Source organism: Macrobrachium rosenbergii, chromosome 1 (genome assembly GCF_040412425.1).
Source record: "Macrobrachium rosenbergii isolate ZJJX-2024 chromosome 1, ASM4041242v1, whole genome shotgun sequence".
NCBI classification, from domain to species: domain Eukaryota; kingdom Metazoa; phylum Arthropoda; class Malacostraca; order Decapoda; family Palaemonidae; genus Macrobrachium; species Macrobrachium rosenbergii.
In genome coordinates, this window is record NC_089741.1 from 2,221,415 (window position 1) to 2,240,114 (window position 18,700).

At 44.2% G+C, this 18,700-nt stretch overlaps 1 protein-coding gene across 1 annotated transcript in view; it reads left to right on the forward strand.

Moving 5' to 3' along the window:
- The window catches only part of CSN8 (COP9 signalosome subunit 8), a 129,973-nt gene that overhangs the window by 65,523 nt on the left and 45,750 nt on the right, over positions 1-18,700 (forward strand). The window contains 1 exon segment of the mRNA XM_067106043.1: positions 6,439-6,508. Coding sequence (XP_066962144.1) covers positions 6,439-6,508 — 70 coding nt within the window.

The window sequence follows — 18,700 nt, forward strand, 5'->3', positions numbered from 1 at the left end:
TAAAAGTGCAAGTGTTGTGGAGGGTGCGATTGCTCGGTCCTGTCGTGCTCCTAGTCCTAGACCTCTTACAAGCTCACCAACCCCTGTGAGAAGGAATGTTATTCAGCAGACGAAGGGAGGCGAGAGGCTTTAGCTACCGAGCAGTCGTCCCCTTGAGCGTACCTGTTGACACTTCCAGGACGCCACCCTCGCCATAGGAATGGCAAGGTTAAAGTGTTTTCGTCCTCGTCGGAAGACGCTGTTACTAGACGGGGCTGGCGTCATACATCCGTATCGAGACCCCTCAAAAGGAAACTTCCTTCGGTGGAGCGGCGTCGGGATTTGACGCTTCCTACTCCGGGATGTAGTCACTGGAGCAGTCCAGAGCGTTCCCCTCTTAGTTCGGACGATTGCTCTCCAGTGAAAAGCAGACGTATGTTGTCGCACGGTCGGCCGTCTGCTTTTGATGATGACGAAATGAGATCGGAAGCGCGTCCCGAACGCCATTTCCAACGTCTCATCGAAGAAAATGAATTAGTAGTTGATATTGCAGCTCCCCCTGTCGATCCCCAACAGCAGGTAGCTCCGCAAATCAGTCTAATTCAGGACATGCAACGGAAACTCTCTTCCCTGATGCAAGTCTTGCAGCCTGCAGAAAAGACGGATGCAGACTTTTGTCCACCTATGGCTGTACGTCGCATTGTGGAAACTTTTGACCGATGTCGCATAAGGCAGCCAGTTCTCAAGTGACTTCAAGGTGCGTGGAGGGACAGCGAACGTGGGAAGAATGTTTCTCCTATTCAAGAGGCCTCAATCATTTTACGTCAGTCTGAGGAAGCTTTTGACAGATGTCGCACAGGCGCCAGTTCTCAAGCGACCTTAAGGTTGGGCGGGCAACGATTGTCAGAAGTCTGGATGCCAGGACGCCCGAGTTGCGCGAAGAGGATGGGCGCCAGGCGTCAAGAGCTTGGGCGCCAGGGCGCCAGACGCCAAGAATCTGGACGCCAGGGCGCCAGGCGTCCACGTTTGGGCGCCAAGACGCCAGGCGTCAAGAAGCTCTGGGCGCCAAGACGCCAGGCGTCAGGAGGCTCGACGCCATACTTTATTACTACAAGAAGATGGACGCCAAGACACCAGACATCAAGAGACTGGACACCAGGATGCCGAAAGCGTCAAGGTGATATTTTGAAAGATGTCGCTACTTTGGTTTTGGTCAATCAGAAGAAGAGATTGATGATATCCCTCAGTCTCCTGTGGATCATATCGAAGAAGTTTCGGAAGAAGACGATAGTAAAGGCCATCAACTTTCATCAGACTTCAAAAACTTATGAAACTTTTTTTAAAAGTTTTCCCTGAAAACTTTATTCCGATGGCTCCTCGTTCCCCACCTTCAGAATTTACTCTTGGGAAGGCGTCTAAGGGGTCAGCTTTTATGAAGATGGTTTTGTCCCGCTCGTCCAAGAGAGCTCTTAAAATGATGAACGAATGGATGCTTTCAAAGAAGGAACAAGGAAAGACGGCTTTGTTTTTCCTCCAGCCAAACTAGCTTCAAGGTCGAGCGTTTGGTATCAAACTGGAGAATCGTTCGGCCTTGGAATACCTGCCTCTTCCCAAGGAGACTTCTCGAATCTTGTTGACTCATCTCGCCGGTGGCCATGGGGAGAACCCTTGTTGGTCAACATCAGAGTTGGACCACCTCCTCAAAGGAATTTTTAGGGCCTTGAGGTCTTTAATTTTCTGGACTGGACCCTGGGAGCGTTAGGAAGAAAGATGGGATTATTCAGCATGACCGACACCGAAGAACTTGTACATCTGATGTTGTGTATGGATAAAGGAATCAAAGACAGTGCCAGCGAATTAGCGGCGCTTTCCTCAGCAGGAATCCTGAAGAAAAGGGCCCATTTTTGCTCTTTCCTAGCTAATGGGGTCACATCCAGTCAGAAATCGGAACTAATTTACGCCCCTTTTTCCTCTCACCTCTTCCCTCAAGACTTGGTAAAAGAGGTCTCTACATCCTTAGCTCAGAAAACCACACAAGATCTTATATCGAAGACAGCAAGGAAAGTCCTACCAACAACTTTCATCACTAAAAAGAGTAAGGCTGAGGCTTCTGTTTTTCAGGGATCTCAGCCCTTTCGTGGTCGGCCCTCAGGTAGAGGTTCCTCGAGGGCGGGTAGAAGATCTACAACAAGAAGTGGCTCTAGACAGGGAAGAAACAGGATCTGACGTTCTTCCCCTTCAGGCAGCGGTAGGTGCCAGGCTGTTCAACTTCTGGCAGGTGTGGAAGAAAAGAGGAGCAGATCTTTGGTCCATTCAACTACTCAAGGATGGATACATAATCCCTTTCCTAAGAAAGCCCCCATTGGCAGACAAACCAATAGATCTGTCGCCTAGATACAGAGACGAGTCCAAGGCACAGGCGATTCAACAGCAAGTTTCCTTATTATTGCAGAAGAACGACAAAATAGAGAAAATACAAAATCTGGATTCGCCAGGATTTTACAACTGCCTTTTCCTGGTTCCCAAGAGCTCGGGGGTGGAGACCAGTATTGGACGTGAGTGCCCTCAATGTCTTTGTACAAAGAGACGAAGTTCAACATGGAAACAACAAAATCAGTGTTAGCAGCAGTCAGACAACACAACTGGATGGTTTCCTTGGATCTTCAGGATGCATATCTCTTCCTCATTCCTATCCACCCATTATTGGCTCCAAGAAATACCTGAGATTCGTCTTCAAGGAAGAGGTATTCCAGTTTCGGCTCTTTGCTTGGCCTAAGCACTGCGCCCCAAATATTCACCAGACTGATGTCGAATGTAGCGGGAATGCTGCACACGAGAGGCATCAGGGCCTCTCTCTCTGTATCTGGACGACTGGCTCTTCTGAGTTTCTTCCTTCAATCGCTGTCTGGAGGATCTTCAAACGACAATCTGTTTATCAGAGGAACTAGGACTTTTGGTAAACAGGCAGAAGTCACATCTAACCCCATCTCAAGAGATCCTGTGTCTAGGGATGAGGATTCAGTCTCGGGATTTTCGGGTTTTTCCGTCACCATCAAGGATGGAACAGGCCTTGGTAAAACTAAAGGACTTTCTGGGAAACGGATGTGCTCGGCAAAGGAATGGATGAGCCTGCTAGGGACCCTTTCCTCGCTAGAACAGTTTGTTTCCTCAGGAAGACTAAACTATGCCCACTCCAATTCCACCTCAATCGGTATTGGGAGCAGAGAAAAGGGGCTAGAGATAGAGTGTATCCCCATTTCAGAGGCGATGAAACAATGCCTTCAGTAGTGGAACGACCCAGTCAAGCTTCAGGAAGGCCTTTCATTAAAACAGAGGAACCCAGACCTAGTGTTGTTCTCCGGCCAGCGTCGGACTCAGGGGTGGGGAGCAACATTGGGAAAGTTGGAAGTATTGGGATTCTGGACCAGAGAGCAAGAGAAGCTCCACATAAATCAAAAGGAGCTGACTGCAATATTTTTAGCCCTCAAAGAGTTACAACACTCAGTCCAAGACAAGGTCGTGCAGGTCAACTCCGACAACATGACGGCGTTGGCCTACATCAACAAACAAGGCGGAACCCACTCCAGGTCTCTGTGCGAAACAATCGAGACAACTCCTTCTCTGGGCCAAAGAGAAGAATGTGACATTATTGACACGTTTCATTCAGGGGAAAAGAAATGTGAGAGCAGACAGTCTGAGCAGGAAAGGTCAAGTCCTGGCAACAGAATGGACTCTTCACCAAGATGTCTGCAGAGAATTGTGGCGGATGGGGGACGTCCATGCATAGACCTCTTCGCCACGGCTCAAACGAAGAGGATGGAGACGTACTGCTCTCCTGTGCCAGATCCCGAGGCAATATACACATAGATGCGTTCCTTTTAAATTGGTCCAACCTAGATGTTTATGCTTTTCCCCCGTTCAAGATCATAAACAAAGTCATTCAGAAGTTCGTGTCCCACGAGAGCACCAGGATGACTCTAGTGGTCCCCTTTTGGCCGACAAGAGAATGGTTCACAGAGGTGCAGGAATGGATGATGGACACGCCGAGAAGTCTGCCTCTAAGACCAGATCTACTCAAACAACCCCACTTGGAAAGGTATCACCAAAACCTCCAAGGACTACAGCTAACTGCCTTCAGACTATCGAAAAAAACTCGCAAGAGCTAGAGGCTTTTCAAGGAAGCAGCTAGAGCGATCGCAAAGCAAGGAGGTCATCTACCATCAGGGTATACCAATCCAAGTGGGATATTTTTAGAGGTTGGTGTAAGGACAACTCCGTTTCCTCTTCCAGTACCTCTGTGACCCAGATAGCCAGCATTTTCTTCTTTACCTTAAGAGGAGACGTAACTTTTCAGCCTCGACTATTAAGGGATACAGGAGCATGTTGGCAGCTGTCTTCAGACACAGAAACTTGGATTTGTCTGCCAATAAGGATCTCCAAGATCTTCTCAGATCATTTGAAACTACCAAGGAGAAAAGTCAGAACTCACCAGCGTGGAACCTAGACGTGGTCCTAAAGTTCCTCATGTCCGATAGGTTCGAACCTTTGCAAGAGATTTCATTTAAAGATCTCACAATGAAGACTCTATTTTTGGTTTGACAGTTGGCAACAGCTAAAAGAGTCAGTGAAGTACATGCCTTCAATAAAACCGTCGGTTTTAGGAACGGCAAAGCTATCTGCTCGCTACAACTGGGGTTTTTAGCTAGAATGAACGTCCTTCACAACCATGGCCCAAGACTTTCGAGATTACGAATATGACAGAGATCGCAGGTGAGGAGTTAGAGAGAGTCCTCTGTCTGGTAAGAGCTCTGAGAGCGTACCTGCACAGGACGAAAGAGTTTACAAGGCAAGTCAGAGGCGCTTTGGTGTTCAGTTAAGAAGCCCTCTCTACCAATGTCAAAGAATTGCGTTATCCTTTTTCATGAGACAGTTGATAAGGGAAGCGTTGTTCAGAATGCAGCCCCTGAAGTGGACCTGAAGCTTCTAAAGGTTAAAACCCATGAGGTCAGAGCGGTTGCAACCTCAGTAGCCTTTAAACAGAATAGGTCCTACAAAGTATCATGGACTCTACCTTCTAGAGAAGCAAGTCAGTGTTTGCCTGACACTACTTGAAGCAAGTACAAACGGTTGTCTGTATGACGACTGCTATACACTGGGACCATTTATAGCAGCTAACTCAGTAGTGGGAGAAGGACTACCCAGCTGCAATCCCATAAATCGATGCCCTTGATTCTTGCCTTGGAATAGTTGTAATGTTATGGTTGTTTGTGGAGATTGGACGCAATCTTCCGCAATCATTGATTTTAGTCAGGTAATCAGTTTGTTCCTTGGCAGCGCCTGGAACAAGGGTATTATAGGTTGTCTGTCACATAGAGGTTGGTACACCGGTTGGCAGCTCCTAGAGGTCTTCAGCCCCCTGAGTGGATCACTGGACCTCTTAAGGAAAGCAGACATAATGAGGGGAGTTCATTGAAGTCAGCTTCCTTAAACCAGGTAAGAACCTTAAGTTGGTTTATTAACCCTTAAGCAAAATTCCAAAGATGTTGGCTGTCTCTGACCCTCCACCAAAGGTGTCAATCAGCTATATATATAACTACCAGGTAAGTCAGATGTTTAAAAATGATATTTTCATAATAAAATAAATTTTTGAACATACTTACCTGGTAGTTATACATGATTAAATTCCCACCCTCCTCCCCTCTAGAGACTAGGGGCATGGAAGATCTGAGGAACAGTTGGAATGGTTCAAGGTACCTGGGTAGAGGGCGCACTAGTGGTACACCTGACTACCCATCGGCGATTGCCATGAGTTTTGAAATTCTGCCGTGACGTCAGGGACTTAAGCTATATATATAACTACCAGGGTAAGTATGTTCAAAAATTTATTTTATTATGAAAATATCATTTTTAAATAACTTACCTCTCTATTATGTATCCCCTACTTCCTGACTCATGTGTAGAGAAGAAAAACTGAATGGAAAACTATACATGCTGAACAATCTGAAAGGAATGCGTCAGTAGACAGTTCAAACTAAAGTATCATGGTAATTTCTTACTTTTCACACTCTTTCGTCTTCCTGCCTGATGCGGGAAATACAGCTGTCATAATAGAGAGGTACATATTTAAAAATAAATTATATTATAAAAATGTCTATTTTTTTATTGCTAACAAAACAGTTTTCTTTGCTATATGAAGCTGTGATTAGCATGCCTTATAATAGGAAGCTATAAGAGTACCATGCGTACACAAAGTCAAGCAGATTTCGGGCATATTTTGTTCAGTAACAAAATATGCACTGGCAATGTTTACTGGTATTTTTGTAATGACCTATGACCCTTGGCTCAGCTTTATGAAATTTTACCTTTCCTGCAATATTTTCCAGTAGGATCTGAATAGGTTATTTGTCCAAAATAATAGTCACAATATCATTTTTAATGAAAGGCTTTTTATCTTCACAGGCTCTAATGGTGTGCCACCATCCCACGTTTATGAACAACTGCTGACCATTTATTTGTTACAGAATGATCTGTAAGTTCTCTAAGGTTTCTTTTTATTAGTTATTATCTTATTAATGTCACTGTTGCACTATAAAGGAACTTTCATTTGTTCCTATGCGATATAAAACCATCAGTCCTTTACATTAGGAATTACTTACAGTGAAGCTGGAAATGGCTGTTAAAACTCTTGAACAATGTGGTTAGGCAGTAACTACTGTCCCGTAGGCAGGAGTCCCACCTGCCCGGATGTAAACATTCCAAATTTGCTTTCAGCCATCATGTTGTGTAGACGTGGTTTCGGAGTTCTTTGTCTGATTGTCGTTAAGCTCTTCTTTCCTGTTGGGATCTTTTGTGTTGTTGTGTGTATATATTGTGTTTAATATTTTTTAATATACAAACCCACGATTTTGATAGCCTTGCGGTAAGCCCATCTTTCCCCAGCGTGTGTTTCTTGGGTTTTGGTGGCCAGGGGCATAAATTTTCACTCCCCGGTCATTTGGGCCTCACGCACTTCGCTCCTTGTACAGGAGCATGATGGACAATTCTGTCTTGTGCGAGTGTTGCTCTTTGCGGCCTGCACTGTGGGTAGCTTTGCCGGGAGGAACTTTATCGGGAGGGGGTTGCCGGGTGTCATCAGGAGGTTATTTGCTTCCAACAGCGCCCTTGGTGACTGCTCCTTTGTTCCATCTGGTAACTTCCCTTTGGCTCTCTCTCCTTCAGGAGAGATTTCTCCTTCATCCTCTTTGCTCGCATGTCAAGCAAAGATCGGCTGGGAGGGTCAGATGACTTCTTCTCAGGGACCTCCTCTCGTTTCATAGGACAATCCCCCTCAGAGCGAGAGGAGTCTCCCGTTACCAGTCTTTTTTGCTTTTTTCTCCGGGTTGACAGTGAGCATTGTAAGGGCAGCTGAAGTTCCCCTGTGGCAGGAAGGCTGCCCTCATACAGTGGATACTTGACGATGACCATGGTGATGGTAATGGCTAAGATCCCCATGTCGGTGTCAACAGTGTGCCCTGACAAGAGGGACCAACCGCTGTTTGTTCTCTGGCACTCCTGTTGTACTTGTGGTCTCATCTGCTCTTGCTGTGCCTCCCATCTTCTTGCTCCTGTTGCCCTGGCAGCTAAGCCACTGGGCCTCTCCTGCTGTGCCTCCTGCCCCAGCTGAAAAAAGAGCAAGTCATGTAGGTTTAAGTCATGTAGGTTTTAGTGATGAGGGCAGTAGAAGTAAGATTCCACGAAAGCTCCAAGAAACTAAAACAAAAGAATGCTTCTTTTGCGAACCTGAAGGAGGGGAGCTTAGAGAAGCAATGACAATGCAAGTGAATAGGAGAATAAATGAATGTGCCAAAACACTCAGTGATACAAAACTTCTCGCCAAACTAAGTGCAGGAGGTGTCGTAGCCCAAGAAATGAAATATCACCCTAGCTGTTTGTGGCATTGTATAACCGAGAACAACCATACCTAAAGGTGCGGGAGCAAGATAAAGCACAGGAACACTGGAAAGATGCATATCCAGTTGCTTTCTCTGAGCTAGTCACCTACATCTGCGAGATGAAAAATGCCAGTGAGAGGCCACCTATTTTCAAGCTTGCTGATTTGACTAAGCTTTACAGCAGAGGCTGGAACAGCTTGGTGTTGACTCGCCTGATGTTCATCCTACTCGACTCAAGGATCAGCTGCTTTTGCACATTCCACAGCTGCAAGCTAATCGCCAAGGACGAGAAGTTCTGTTGGCTGTTGAAACTGGTGTAGGTTCATTCCTATCGGAAGCATTCCGTTATGGTGAAGTGATCCATCTAGCAAAAGCTGCTGGGATAATAAGACAAGACATGCTCCGTCAGAAGTCGAATTTCAGCACTAGTTTTCATGACAAAGACGTAGAACAGGCTGTGCCACCATCACTGCTTCAGTTTGTATGCGTGATTGAACATGGTGCAGACATCAAGTCCCAGCTCCATTATGTAGCGTTGAAATCAGACTTTGCTGTATCACAACTTCTACAGTACAACTGCTTCGCCAAATACAAGGAAGGAACAGATGTCCACAGGCATTCCAAGGACCGGGAGCCACATTTTGCAGTCTACATGGGCCTGTATGTATTTGCCAAGATGAGGAAGAGACAAGTAATTGAAATGCTACATGAGAATAGGCTCAGCATATCATATGACCGAGTCCTAGAAATTTCAGCACAGTTAGGAGAAGCAGTTGTTGCACAGTATGTGGAAGATGGAGTAATCTGTCCCCCAGTCTTAAGAAAGAATTTGTTCACAACTGGAGCAGCTGACAACATAAATCATAATCTGACTGCTACCATAGCTGAAACATCTTTACACGGTACAAGTTTGTCCATTTTCCAGCATCCAAACACAGGAAATCCTGGTGATGAATATGATCCACTGAAACTAGATATAGAGTAAAAAATGAAGGTTAAAAAAGTTCCAGAGCTTCCAGAAGCATACACCAATATTCGACCAGCATACATCACCAAAAACCCCAATCCTCCTCCAGTTGCAAGCCAATCCTTATCAGCACCAGAGTCGACCAGGTCACATTTGAAAGAAGAATATTCTTGGTTGGAGGAAGTCTTCCTCACTGAGAAAGTGGCTGATGCAGTCAGCATCACATAGTCAGCATATCATGCAACAGAGAAAAGGCACCGTCCATTTGAAGTGAGCATATCAGCAATGATGCCTATGTGGCGAGATCAGGCACACTCTGTTACAACTATCAAGCATGCCATGGAGAAGGTCCGTGATACAGTGGCTTTTTTGAACTCACAGCAGACACCTGTAATTGTTGCTGACCAACCGTTGTATGCTCTTGTGAAACAAATACAGTGGAAATGGCAAGAATATGGAGAGGACAAGTTTGTTGTCATGTTCGGAGGCCTTCATATAGAAATGGCTTCACTGAGATCGATAGGAACATTACTACGAGACAGTGGGTGGACCAGTGCCATTGTGGAAGCAGGGGTGGCCCCATCTGGTACATCAGAGTCTTACCTATCTGCATCCAGTGTCACAAAGACAAGCACACCAGATTACAGCATGCAGCTTGTACAAACTGATGAAGAAGGCATATCATGATTTCTGCTCTGAAGAATCTAGCACATCAGAAATAACCTTTGAGGATTGGTGTGAAAAACGGAAGAAAGAGAGTCCGCAGTTCCAATTCTGGAGTCTGGTGCTGGACATGGAACTCATGATATTCACCCTCATCCGCTCATTCAGAGAAGGAGACTTCAACTTGCACTGTGAAGCACTTTCAGAACTGGTGCCTTACTTCTTTGCAAATAACAATGTTATCTATGCCCGGTGGATCACTATTCACCTCCGAGATATGATGTCATTCGAACCACATCATCCAGACGTGGCCAAGGAGTTTCACAATGGTAACTTCGTCATTTACAAGTCACGAAGAGAATTCTCTGGCATGGCGATTGATCAAGCGCACGAGCACAATAATGCAGTGATCAAAGGTGACGGAGGAGCAATTGGGTTGACAGAAGACCCGTCAGCACTTCGTAGGTGGATGGTCACTGGACCTGAAGTTAGTCGTCTACTAGCTGAATACGAGGCTATGTCTGGTGTGAAGGATGCCGCATACAGCAGCAGACACCATGAGCAGACACCAAGTGCCCAGAAATCTTTCTTTGAAAAGGTGAAATCACTCTCTGCAGTGATGCAGGAGATGGGTAACCCATTCCAAGAAGAATCAGCAGACCTGATGGTGTTAGATACAAAGAATACTGCAGACCCAACGCTAGCTGAAATGGTAGCTACACATCACCGGCGAGGCAAAGAGCAGTTCCTATCATTTATGAAAGGGCTAGAGGATGAAGCTGAAAGTCTTTTCTATCATCCAATCAAGAAGAACCCTGTTTCATTCTTCAAACAAGAACAGGCTGAGGGAATTTTCAAGGAGAAAGTCCTAAAAGATGACTGTCAGTTATTCTAGCAACTGTTCATCTCAAGCCAGAACAGACAGTGTGACTTGCAAGAATTCTTCAAGCATGAGAATCAGTCATACCCTGCATCTCTCAGTGACAGCGGCAAGCTTCATACATGTCAGAAGTCACAGCTGGTTGAAATTCTTGAAGCGCAAGTGAATGTCCCAGTGGGAGAACCAAAGGGAGATGCAATCATCATTGATGGCTCACCACTTATCAGTGCCTCGCATCCACATACTTCAAAGACATTTAATGACCATGCCAAAGAAGACATCATCCCAAAGGTGGAATCCTATGGTGCTTGGTACAAGTGGGTGGACATAGTCTTTGATGTATACAAGAAATCAAAGTCTGAAATCAGAGACGAGGTCAAAAAGGGGGAAAGGAATCAGAAGAAGAGTGACAGGAACAAGCAAGACACCAGGAAACTGGCAAAGCTTCCTACGTGACCCCAGCAGCAAGACTGAACTGTTTCACTTCCTGGCCGAAAAGATGTGTGAAGCAGAAACGATGAGCACAGTCATCATCACAAAAGGAGAGAATGCCATTAGCAACACAGTGAAGTCTCTGGATGCTGTGTCCCCATGTTGTCACGAAGAAGCTGACAGTCGAATATTTGTTCATGCTAGGGATGCAACGACTGACGGGAGCAAGTCTATAATCATCAAGGCTAATGACACAGATGTGCTAGTCATAGCAATATCTGTACTGCCATCCTTCCAGAAACTAGGTCTTCAGGAAATGTGGATTGCCTTTGGCCAAGGAGCCCATATGCAATGGATTCCAGTCCATGAGGTAGTTTCTGCAATTGGGCTTGAGAAAGCTAGAGGGATCCCCTACTTTCATGCATTCACTGGATGGGATATTGTGTCTGCCTTCCGTGAGAAAAGTGAAGAAATCTGCATGACAGACTAGGAATGTATTTGATGATATTACTGAAACATTCATCAATCTCAGCCAGCATCCAACATTGATTCGTGATCTGGACATGCAGAGGCTGGAAAGATTCGTTGTCCTCATGTACGACAGATCAAGCACAGCCACTGGTGTGGATGAAGCAAGACTAGATCTGTTTGCCCGCAAGCAGAGGCCGTGCAACTCAGTTCCACCAACACAGGCAGCCCTCAGAGAACATGCAAAGCGTGCAGCCTACCAGGCTGGGATCATCTGGGGCTAGGCAACCCACTGTAATCCACACATGAGCAGTCCAGCTGAATGGGGGTGGACACAGAAAAGAGAAGCATGGCAGATAATTGGACGACACTACTACTGATTGCAGCAAGCTGTCAAGAATTGACAAAGTGCTCCTGTAAGAAGGTTTGCAAAGGAAGATGCAAGTGCTCTCAGGCAGAGCTTCCCTGCACATCACTCTGCAGCTGCATATGTGAACAGTAGCAGATCGAGAAACAGCAGCATGGTATGCATAACTTTGAAAATGTACTAGCCGGAACAAAACTTATGTAGAGAAAGACAGACATCTTGGTGGTCATCTTGAGATATATGTCTCAGAGTGCTTTTTAAACAGGAAAATATAGTTCAGCAGGCTTCAAAACATAGGAATCCACACTTAGATCATGCAAATCCGACAACTACAAATATTTCTAAGCAAAACATCTACTTTGGGTGGTTATTTTGGTAGCCATCTTGAAAATGGCCGCCATTTTGGATTTTCAATTGGCCAATCAGGCAGATTTGATTAGTATACCTTGGAGGACACTTGTGCCAAATTTGATGCTTGTATCATCATTTGCACGATTTTTCTGTTTTCTGCCCCACTAGCAAGGGGTTGTGTTGGTGCTGCCACATTCCTTGCTTGTTATAAGGGCTTTCTCGACCAGATGAATGCCTTTTCCCTGGACAAGGAGTTCATTTTGGTGGAGCCATCCAATCAAGCTCCTTCCCCTTCCTCTTCCTCGACAAGCGATTCTTCTTGCCTTGGAGGAGTCTTATGCTGACCAGCAGATTGTCCTGACTCTGGCTCGTCCGGACTTGGATCTCTCGCTGTTTCTCTTTGCCGCAAAAGGTGTTCCCTCTCACAACAAGAGACTGCAAACCTGGAGGACACTGTTATGATGTCCCTCCAGGTAGTCTCCTTATGAATCAGTGGTCCTTCACTTTTTCAAGGCTTTGCCTCCTCAGATGCGGTCATTCCTGAAGAGGTCTCTGCCCTCTAGAGACTGTTCCAGTCTTGGGGGTGGGTTGGCCTACCCAGCACCAGACAGCAACCTATGGGCAATTCTGGTGCTAAGAAGACGAACACTTTACTGATTCTGATCTCCAGTCTAGTAAGTCCTGAGTCGTCACATTCCCTCAGGAATGGGCCTTTACTTGGTTCTGCCTCCCTCTTTCACATAAATAGGAACGTGCCAGGGCAACTGCCTTGTCCTCTGGACAATGGCGGTCTAGCCCTTCCTCAGCCCCTAAGAAGTCTCAGGCTCCAAGGATGCTCGCAGAACACCGAGCCTTCCTAATTCTCTTCTTAGAAAGTGCACATACATGTGTCTCTTTCCACCCCCTCTCCATCAGGAAGAGGACAGAGGGAGGAAAGGAAGGGAGAACTCTCAGAATGGTGTTCTCCTGCTGGTGCCTTGATGAAGGAATGACTACCAAGTTATTGGTCTATATGACAAAAAGAAGTATACCTTAGTTTAACCAGACCACTGAGCTGATTAACAGCTCTCCTAGGGCTGGCCCGAAGGATTAGACTTATTTTACGTGGCTAAGAACCAATTGGTTACCTAGCAACGGGACCTACAGCTTACTGTGGAATCTGAACCACATTATAGCGAGAAATGAATTTCTATCACCAGAAATAATTCCTCTAATTCTTCATTGGCCGGCCGGAGACTCAAACTCGGGCCTAGCAGAGTGCTAGCCAAGAACTCTACTGACTCGTCCAACGAGGAATTGGTCTATATGACAGCAACATAGCTGAGACTTGGCAGTGGATATCCTTCAGGTGAAGTATCTGTTTTCCCCTGGGTCTCAGCCACTTTTCATCGAACTTCCATTCTGTCTCCACTCCCATGTTCCCAACTTTGGTAGCAGCCAGCCTGGCTAGAGCTAGTCATCTTCGGTGTCCAATCGTCACTGTAGAAGCTGTCCCCTCAGGGCCAGCTTCTTCTTCAATTCTCTTTATGGAGAATGAAGATCTGCTTCCAGTTCTTAATTCTTTCCTCTCTCGAATTGTGAGGGAGGATTTAGGCTCGTGCTTCTTAAGACCCTGTTTGGGCCGTGGTGCAGGTCTTTTGTGCACTCTAATTAAACTTTAGGTATGCTCAGTGATGTACACAGGTAACTGGCAGACAATGGTCAATGGAAAACGAAAACACTCGGGAAAACTCAATAATATTTATTAACAAGCAAAAAAAAACACCAAGTCAATTTTGCAAGTACCTAGGACTCACACTAGTCCTTAATTTATCCCGTGGGATTACCTAACAGCTAAAGAGCTAAACCCTAGACAGAAATGATAATAAAAGAAGAGAAGCATAAATTAAAAAAAAACTGACAAGAATAATGTGTCTTTCAGAGGTTGGCCAGACCCAAACTTAATACCAATAAATACCTATATCTAATAATGGAGGAAAGAAGGAAAAGGTCGAAAAAGAGAGAAAACACTTAAATTCCTACCTACAAATTACAATCTAAACACACACCGACTAATACTAGATAATAATCAGGCTAATTAGCCAAAGAGACCATCAGGGTCTATAAATAATCAGATAGATATAGAATTATCCTAACAATATACGTATATATATATATAAACTTAAAGATAGTAAAATAGAATTATATTTACACAGTTCAAACCTCCTCACTCAGAGACGAAAAGCCGTGATCCAAAATAAACTTATCGCCTTAAGGGAGGCAGTGTTCTCAACACAACTGGACTCAGCTAACAGGAGAGGGGACGAACACACAGGTAACCACAGATGAGGGGGAAGCTGGTGGCGATCTTGCCCGGCCAACACAAAAACAGACTCCTACCTGGTGCTTTTCTCCCTACTTGCCACCTCACGAGCCAGATTGCTCCTTCAACTGCAGCTTATAAGGGCGTCCTTGAAATTATCATAGAAAGCTGCTCAAAACTCCGGGAGCACCGGGAAAAAGCGACGGCACCCAACTCCTTGGACAAGGATATCCACCAAGGTGGCAGCACGACAAAGTCGCAGGTGACAAAGACAGCTGCGACAGCTACAGGACACAAGACGTCGCAGGTGACAGAACTGTGCCTGCGAAGGGCAGCTTCAAAAACAATTTTCAAGGAGTAATCCACTAAACGCCAACTGCAGATGTTTCAGGAAGCAAAGTACGGCCCGAACTGTTCAGACAAAACACCGTCCTCCAATCGTCACCACACGGGAGTCGCACCACTCTCAAGAAAAGGTAAACAAAAGACCACAATCGTTAATACGATAGTTCAAACACTTTAATGAGCGGGGAGGAGGCGCAAACTAACGAAGCCAAAACAAAGCTTTCCATAAACTGCCTTAAAAATACGTCCTTACATATTAATTCCTTAAAACTAATACACTTAATACTAGATTACTTGATATTGCAAAATTGAATAAGTGAAACTCTTATATTTACGTTAACTCTAATAGTGCTTGATCGACAGGAACCTCTGAATATGTCAGCATACGGTCATACCCCAAACTAACCGAGGTTAGGTTCCAGAACCCCTCGTGCAGGGTGAATTTTTGCGTAAGTTTGGCACTGTCACTAAAAATACTAATAAATGCTTATTTGTAAGGTTTAAACACTAAATATGACCCTAATCATGCTCCCAAATTATAAAGTTAACTTTTAAATGAAATTAAAATTACTGTAATTTCATTTAAAAGTTAGCTTAATATGTTACCCTTAAAAAAAGAAATAAATGGTTGACATAAAAATAGAGAGTTGGAAGAGAATTTCTGTCTCCCTCCCTTTCTGACCGATCCATTTTTAGAAGTCTTCTCAACCTCTTTTTAATAACTTCGTTCTATCTCTTTCGCTTTGTTCTAAAATGCTTTTTCGTGAACAAACAGTGTATTTTATTTTGACTAATACAACTCTTGGTTGTTATGTCTCTATGTTTTAGAACGTATTGGCCACACTAGCGCACTTACACTTCGTAGACGGTACAGGTAAAATTAGATCAATTTAAACTAACTACATTACTGTACAGGTAAAGATGTACAGAGAAATAATAAGTTGTAAAAATGTGTGAGCGCTAACTATGAGAGAGAGAGAGAGAGAGAGAGAGAGAGAGAGAGAGAGAGAGATAATGGTTGTCCTTACTTAAGTGAGTGAAATTATTTATCAATTATTACAGAGGCAGAGAATAACACACACCACAGAGAGAGAGAGAGAGAGAGAGAGAGAGAGAGAGAGAGAGAGAGAGAGAGAGAGAGAGAGAGAGATTGTCCTTACTTAAAATATCAAGTTAAATTATTTATGAATTAACAGAGAAAGAGAGACTAACATGAGAGAGAGAGAGAGAGAGAGAGAGAGAGAGAGAGAGAGAGAGAGAGAGAGAGAGAGAGAGAGAGAGAGAGAGAGAAGTTATTCTTATGTTAGATATCAAAAGATGGAAATTCAGTATTAAACTAACTTTTAAATGAAATTAAAGTTACTGTAATTTCATATAAAAGTTAGCTTAATGCATTACCCTTAAAAAAAGAAATAAATGGTTAACGTAAGAATGTAGGAGAGTGTGAACATTATCCAATTTCTCTCTCCCCCCATTCCACCAGTCTATTTTTAGAAGTGTTCTCAACCTTGTTTTTAAAACTTTCTTTGTACTGTCTCTTTCTCTTTGTTCTGAAATGCTCAATGCCTCTATGTTTTAAAATGGCGTGTTTACATTTTGTAGAGGTTACAGGTAAAATTAGATCAATTTAAAATTATCTACTGTACAGTACAGTTAAAGACATACAGAGAAACAGTAATATGTAGGTTGCGCTTGCGCTAATTATGAACGAGAGAGAGAGAGAGAGAGAGAGAGAGAGAGAGAGAGAGAGAGAGAGAGAGAGAGAGAGAGAGAGAGAGAGAGAGAGATAACAGTTCTCCTTACTTAGGAGAGTGAAATTTTTTATGAATTATCATGGACAGAGAGAGAGAGAGAGAGAGAGAGAGAGAGAGAGAGAGAGAGAGAGAGAGAGAGAGAGAGAGAGAGAGAGAGAGTAAGAAATCTTTGACCCCTAATCTGCAACACTCCCCCTTCTTGTCATGTTAAATGACTTGTCTGACAGCTTTTGCCTTCAAGCTTTTTACAAAAGATGAGGGGAAGAATTTGCTTGTTTAATGTAATACGAATTTTGTAATTACAATTATATTATTATTATTATTATTATTATTATTAATATTTGAAAATTAGTACTTATTAGGTAAAAAATTTATTTATACAGAACAAATAAACATACCTGTATACATGTACCATAAAAATTCTCTCATCTCAGTAAAAGAGAGAGAGAGAGAGAGAAATTACTTTTAGTATTTAATGTTATTTAAAGCTTGAAAACTTATAAATTACATAAAAAATTAAACTTAAACACTTTTGCAGGGTTTCTCAGTGTTCACAAATGTTCGCGTGTCTGTGAAAAACCTGTGTATGACAATTAGTTAGGTTCCAATGAAAAATTCGTGTGTCTGTGAATTCGGGCAAGTCGAATCGCGCAAGTTAGGGGTATTACTGTATTCTCCTCACAACATGCTTCTGTTCTTAGATGCACCAACCGGGGAATAGGCGCACACCTGTAAGACCATTGTTTTTGAGGTGTGCGACCAAGACCGTAAGTACCTTCTCATCAACATCCTGGAACTCAAGACAGCTTCCTGGCCTTCTGTGAGTTTCAGGATGAGTTTTTTGATATACTCTGGGGTGTTGTTAGGCAACAATACCATAGCAGTGGCATATGTCAACAAACAAGAGGGTCTCATTTCCCTCCTGTTGCTTCGGTTGACTTTGCAGGTGCTCGGGTGAACTGTGGTGCACTCTCAGGTAGAACCATAGGCTAGATACATTCCTGGCAGTAGGATGTATTGGCAGGCAAGCTCAGCCTCTGGCATCGAGTGATGGAGACAAAGAGCTTCCTTCACTCAATTCTTCACAAAGAGGTTGCTTGACTTGAGGGCTCCCTATCATCTTCCTGTTCGCCTCTCGGCCCAACAGAAGTCTGCAGGTCTTCTGCTTCATCATACCAGACCCTAGGACTGCTACGGTGATGCATGCTGACACGATGGGACAACCTCAATGTCTTCATCTTCCCTTTGTATTTGTCTAATTCGCAAGGTGTTCACCAAAGTGTCATTCACCCCGAATTTAGATGAATGCTGGAAGACTTCGCCTTGTGCCTGACCTGCTAGATCTGCTTCCGAGGCATCAGGAAGAGTTCCTCCCTGACCCAGCCTTCTGTGTCAGCTACACGTGAAGCAGTTCCTCAGGCAGTACAATCCCTGTGCCTTCACAACTAGAGATTATCTGGCTTCCCTTGCAAGCACAGGCTTCTTGCCGAGGGGCAACAGAGATAGCTGGATATCTCTTATCAATCATCTACAGCAGTACCCAGGGACTGGAGCCGTCTTTGCTGGTTGTTGTCGTTGACGGAACTTTTATCTCTGGTCAGATCCACTCTTCAGCAGGTCGCGGACTTCCTTATCTTCTTCGTTGAGAGTTGCTTCTCTCCAGTAGCCTTTCTCTCCTCAGTCGAAATTTAGCTACTAATGAGAAGCTTCGATCAGTCTTGCTCTCCCAGGGACCTCAGGTCATCTTCAGACAGAGTTCTGACTCTCCAGACCATCTCTCGTCTTGCTCCGGCATTGGAGAAGAGGTGTAATGTTCATTTATTTATTATTCTTCTGTTTATAGATGTTGATCTTTCTAACTTTATGTAGTAGCGTAGATTTCCTGGGAGGTCTTAAGAAGAGACAATTGGTTTTTCTTTCTTCATTAGCACCAAAGAAATAACTTTACAATAGAAGTACAAGGTGATATGTATTACAAATATAGGGCGAGCCCATGTGAGCCTGTCTTCTTATATCAACCCACAAGAGTTGAGGCTTGTAACCTCACTCCTTCTTCTTTGTGCCTTAACTGCCTTTCTCTGCTGTCCTTACTTCCCTGCTCTCCTCTCTGCTGCCTTCTATCTCTTCAGAACTGGACTTGATAAGGATTTTTGGAAGTTTCTGTTCAGCCCCTCTGTAGGCAGAATCTTGGTTTCGGTCCGGCCCTGTAGATGCTTAGTTGGTTAGGCTATGCTTAATTGGTTAGGCTAATCTAAAGACAG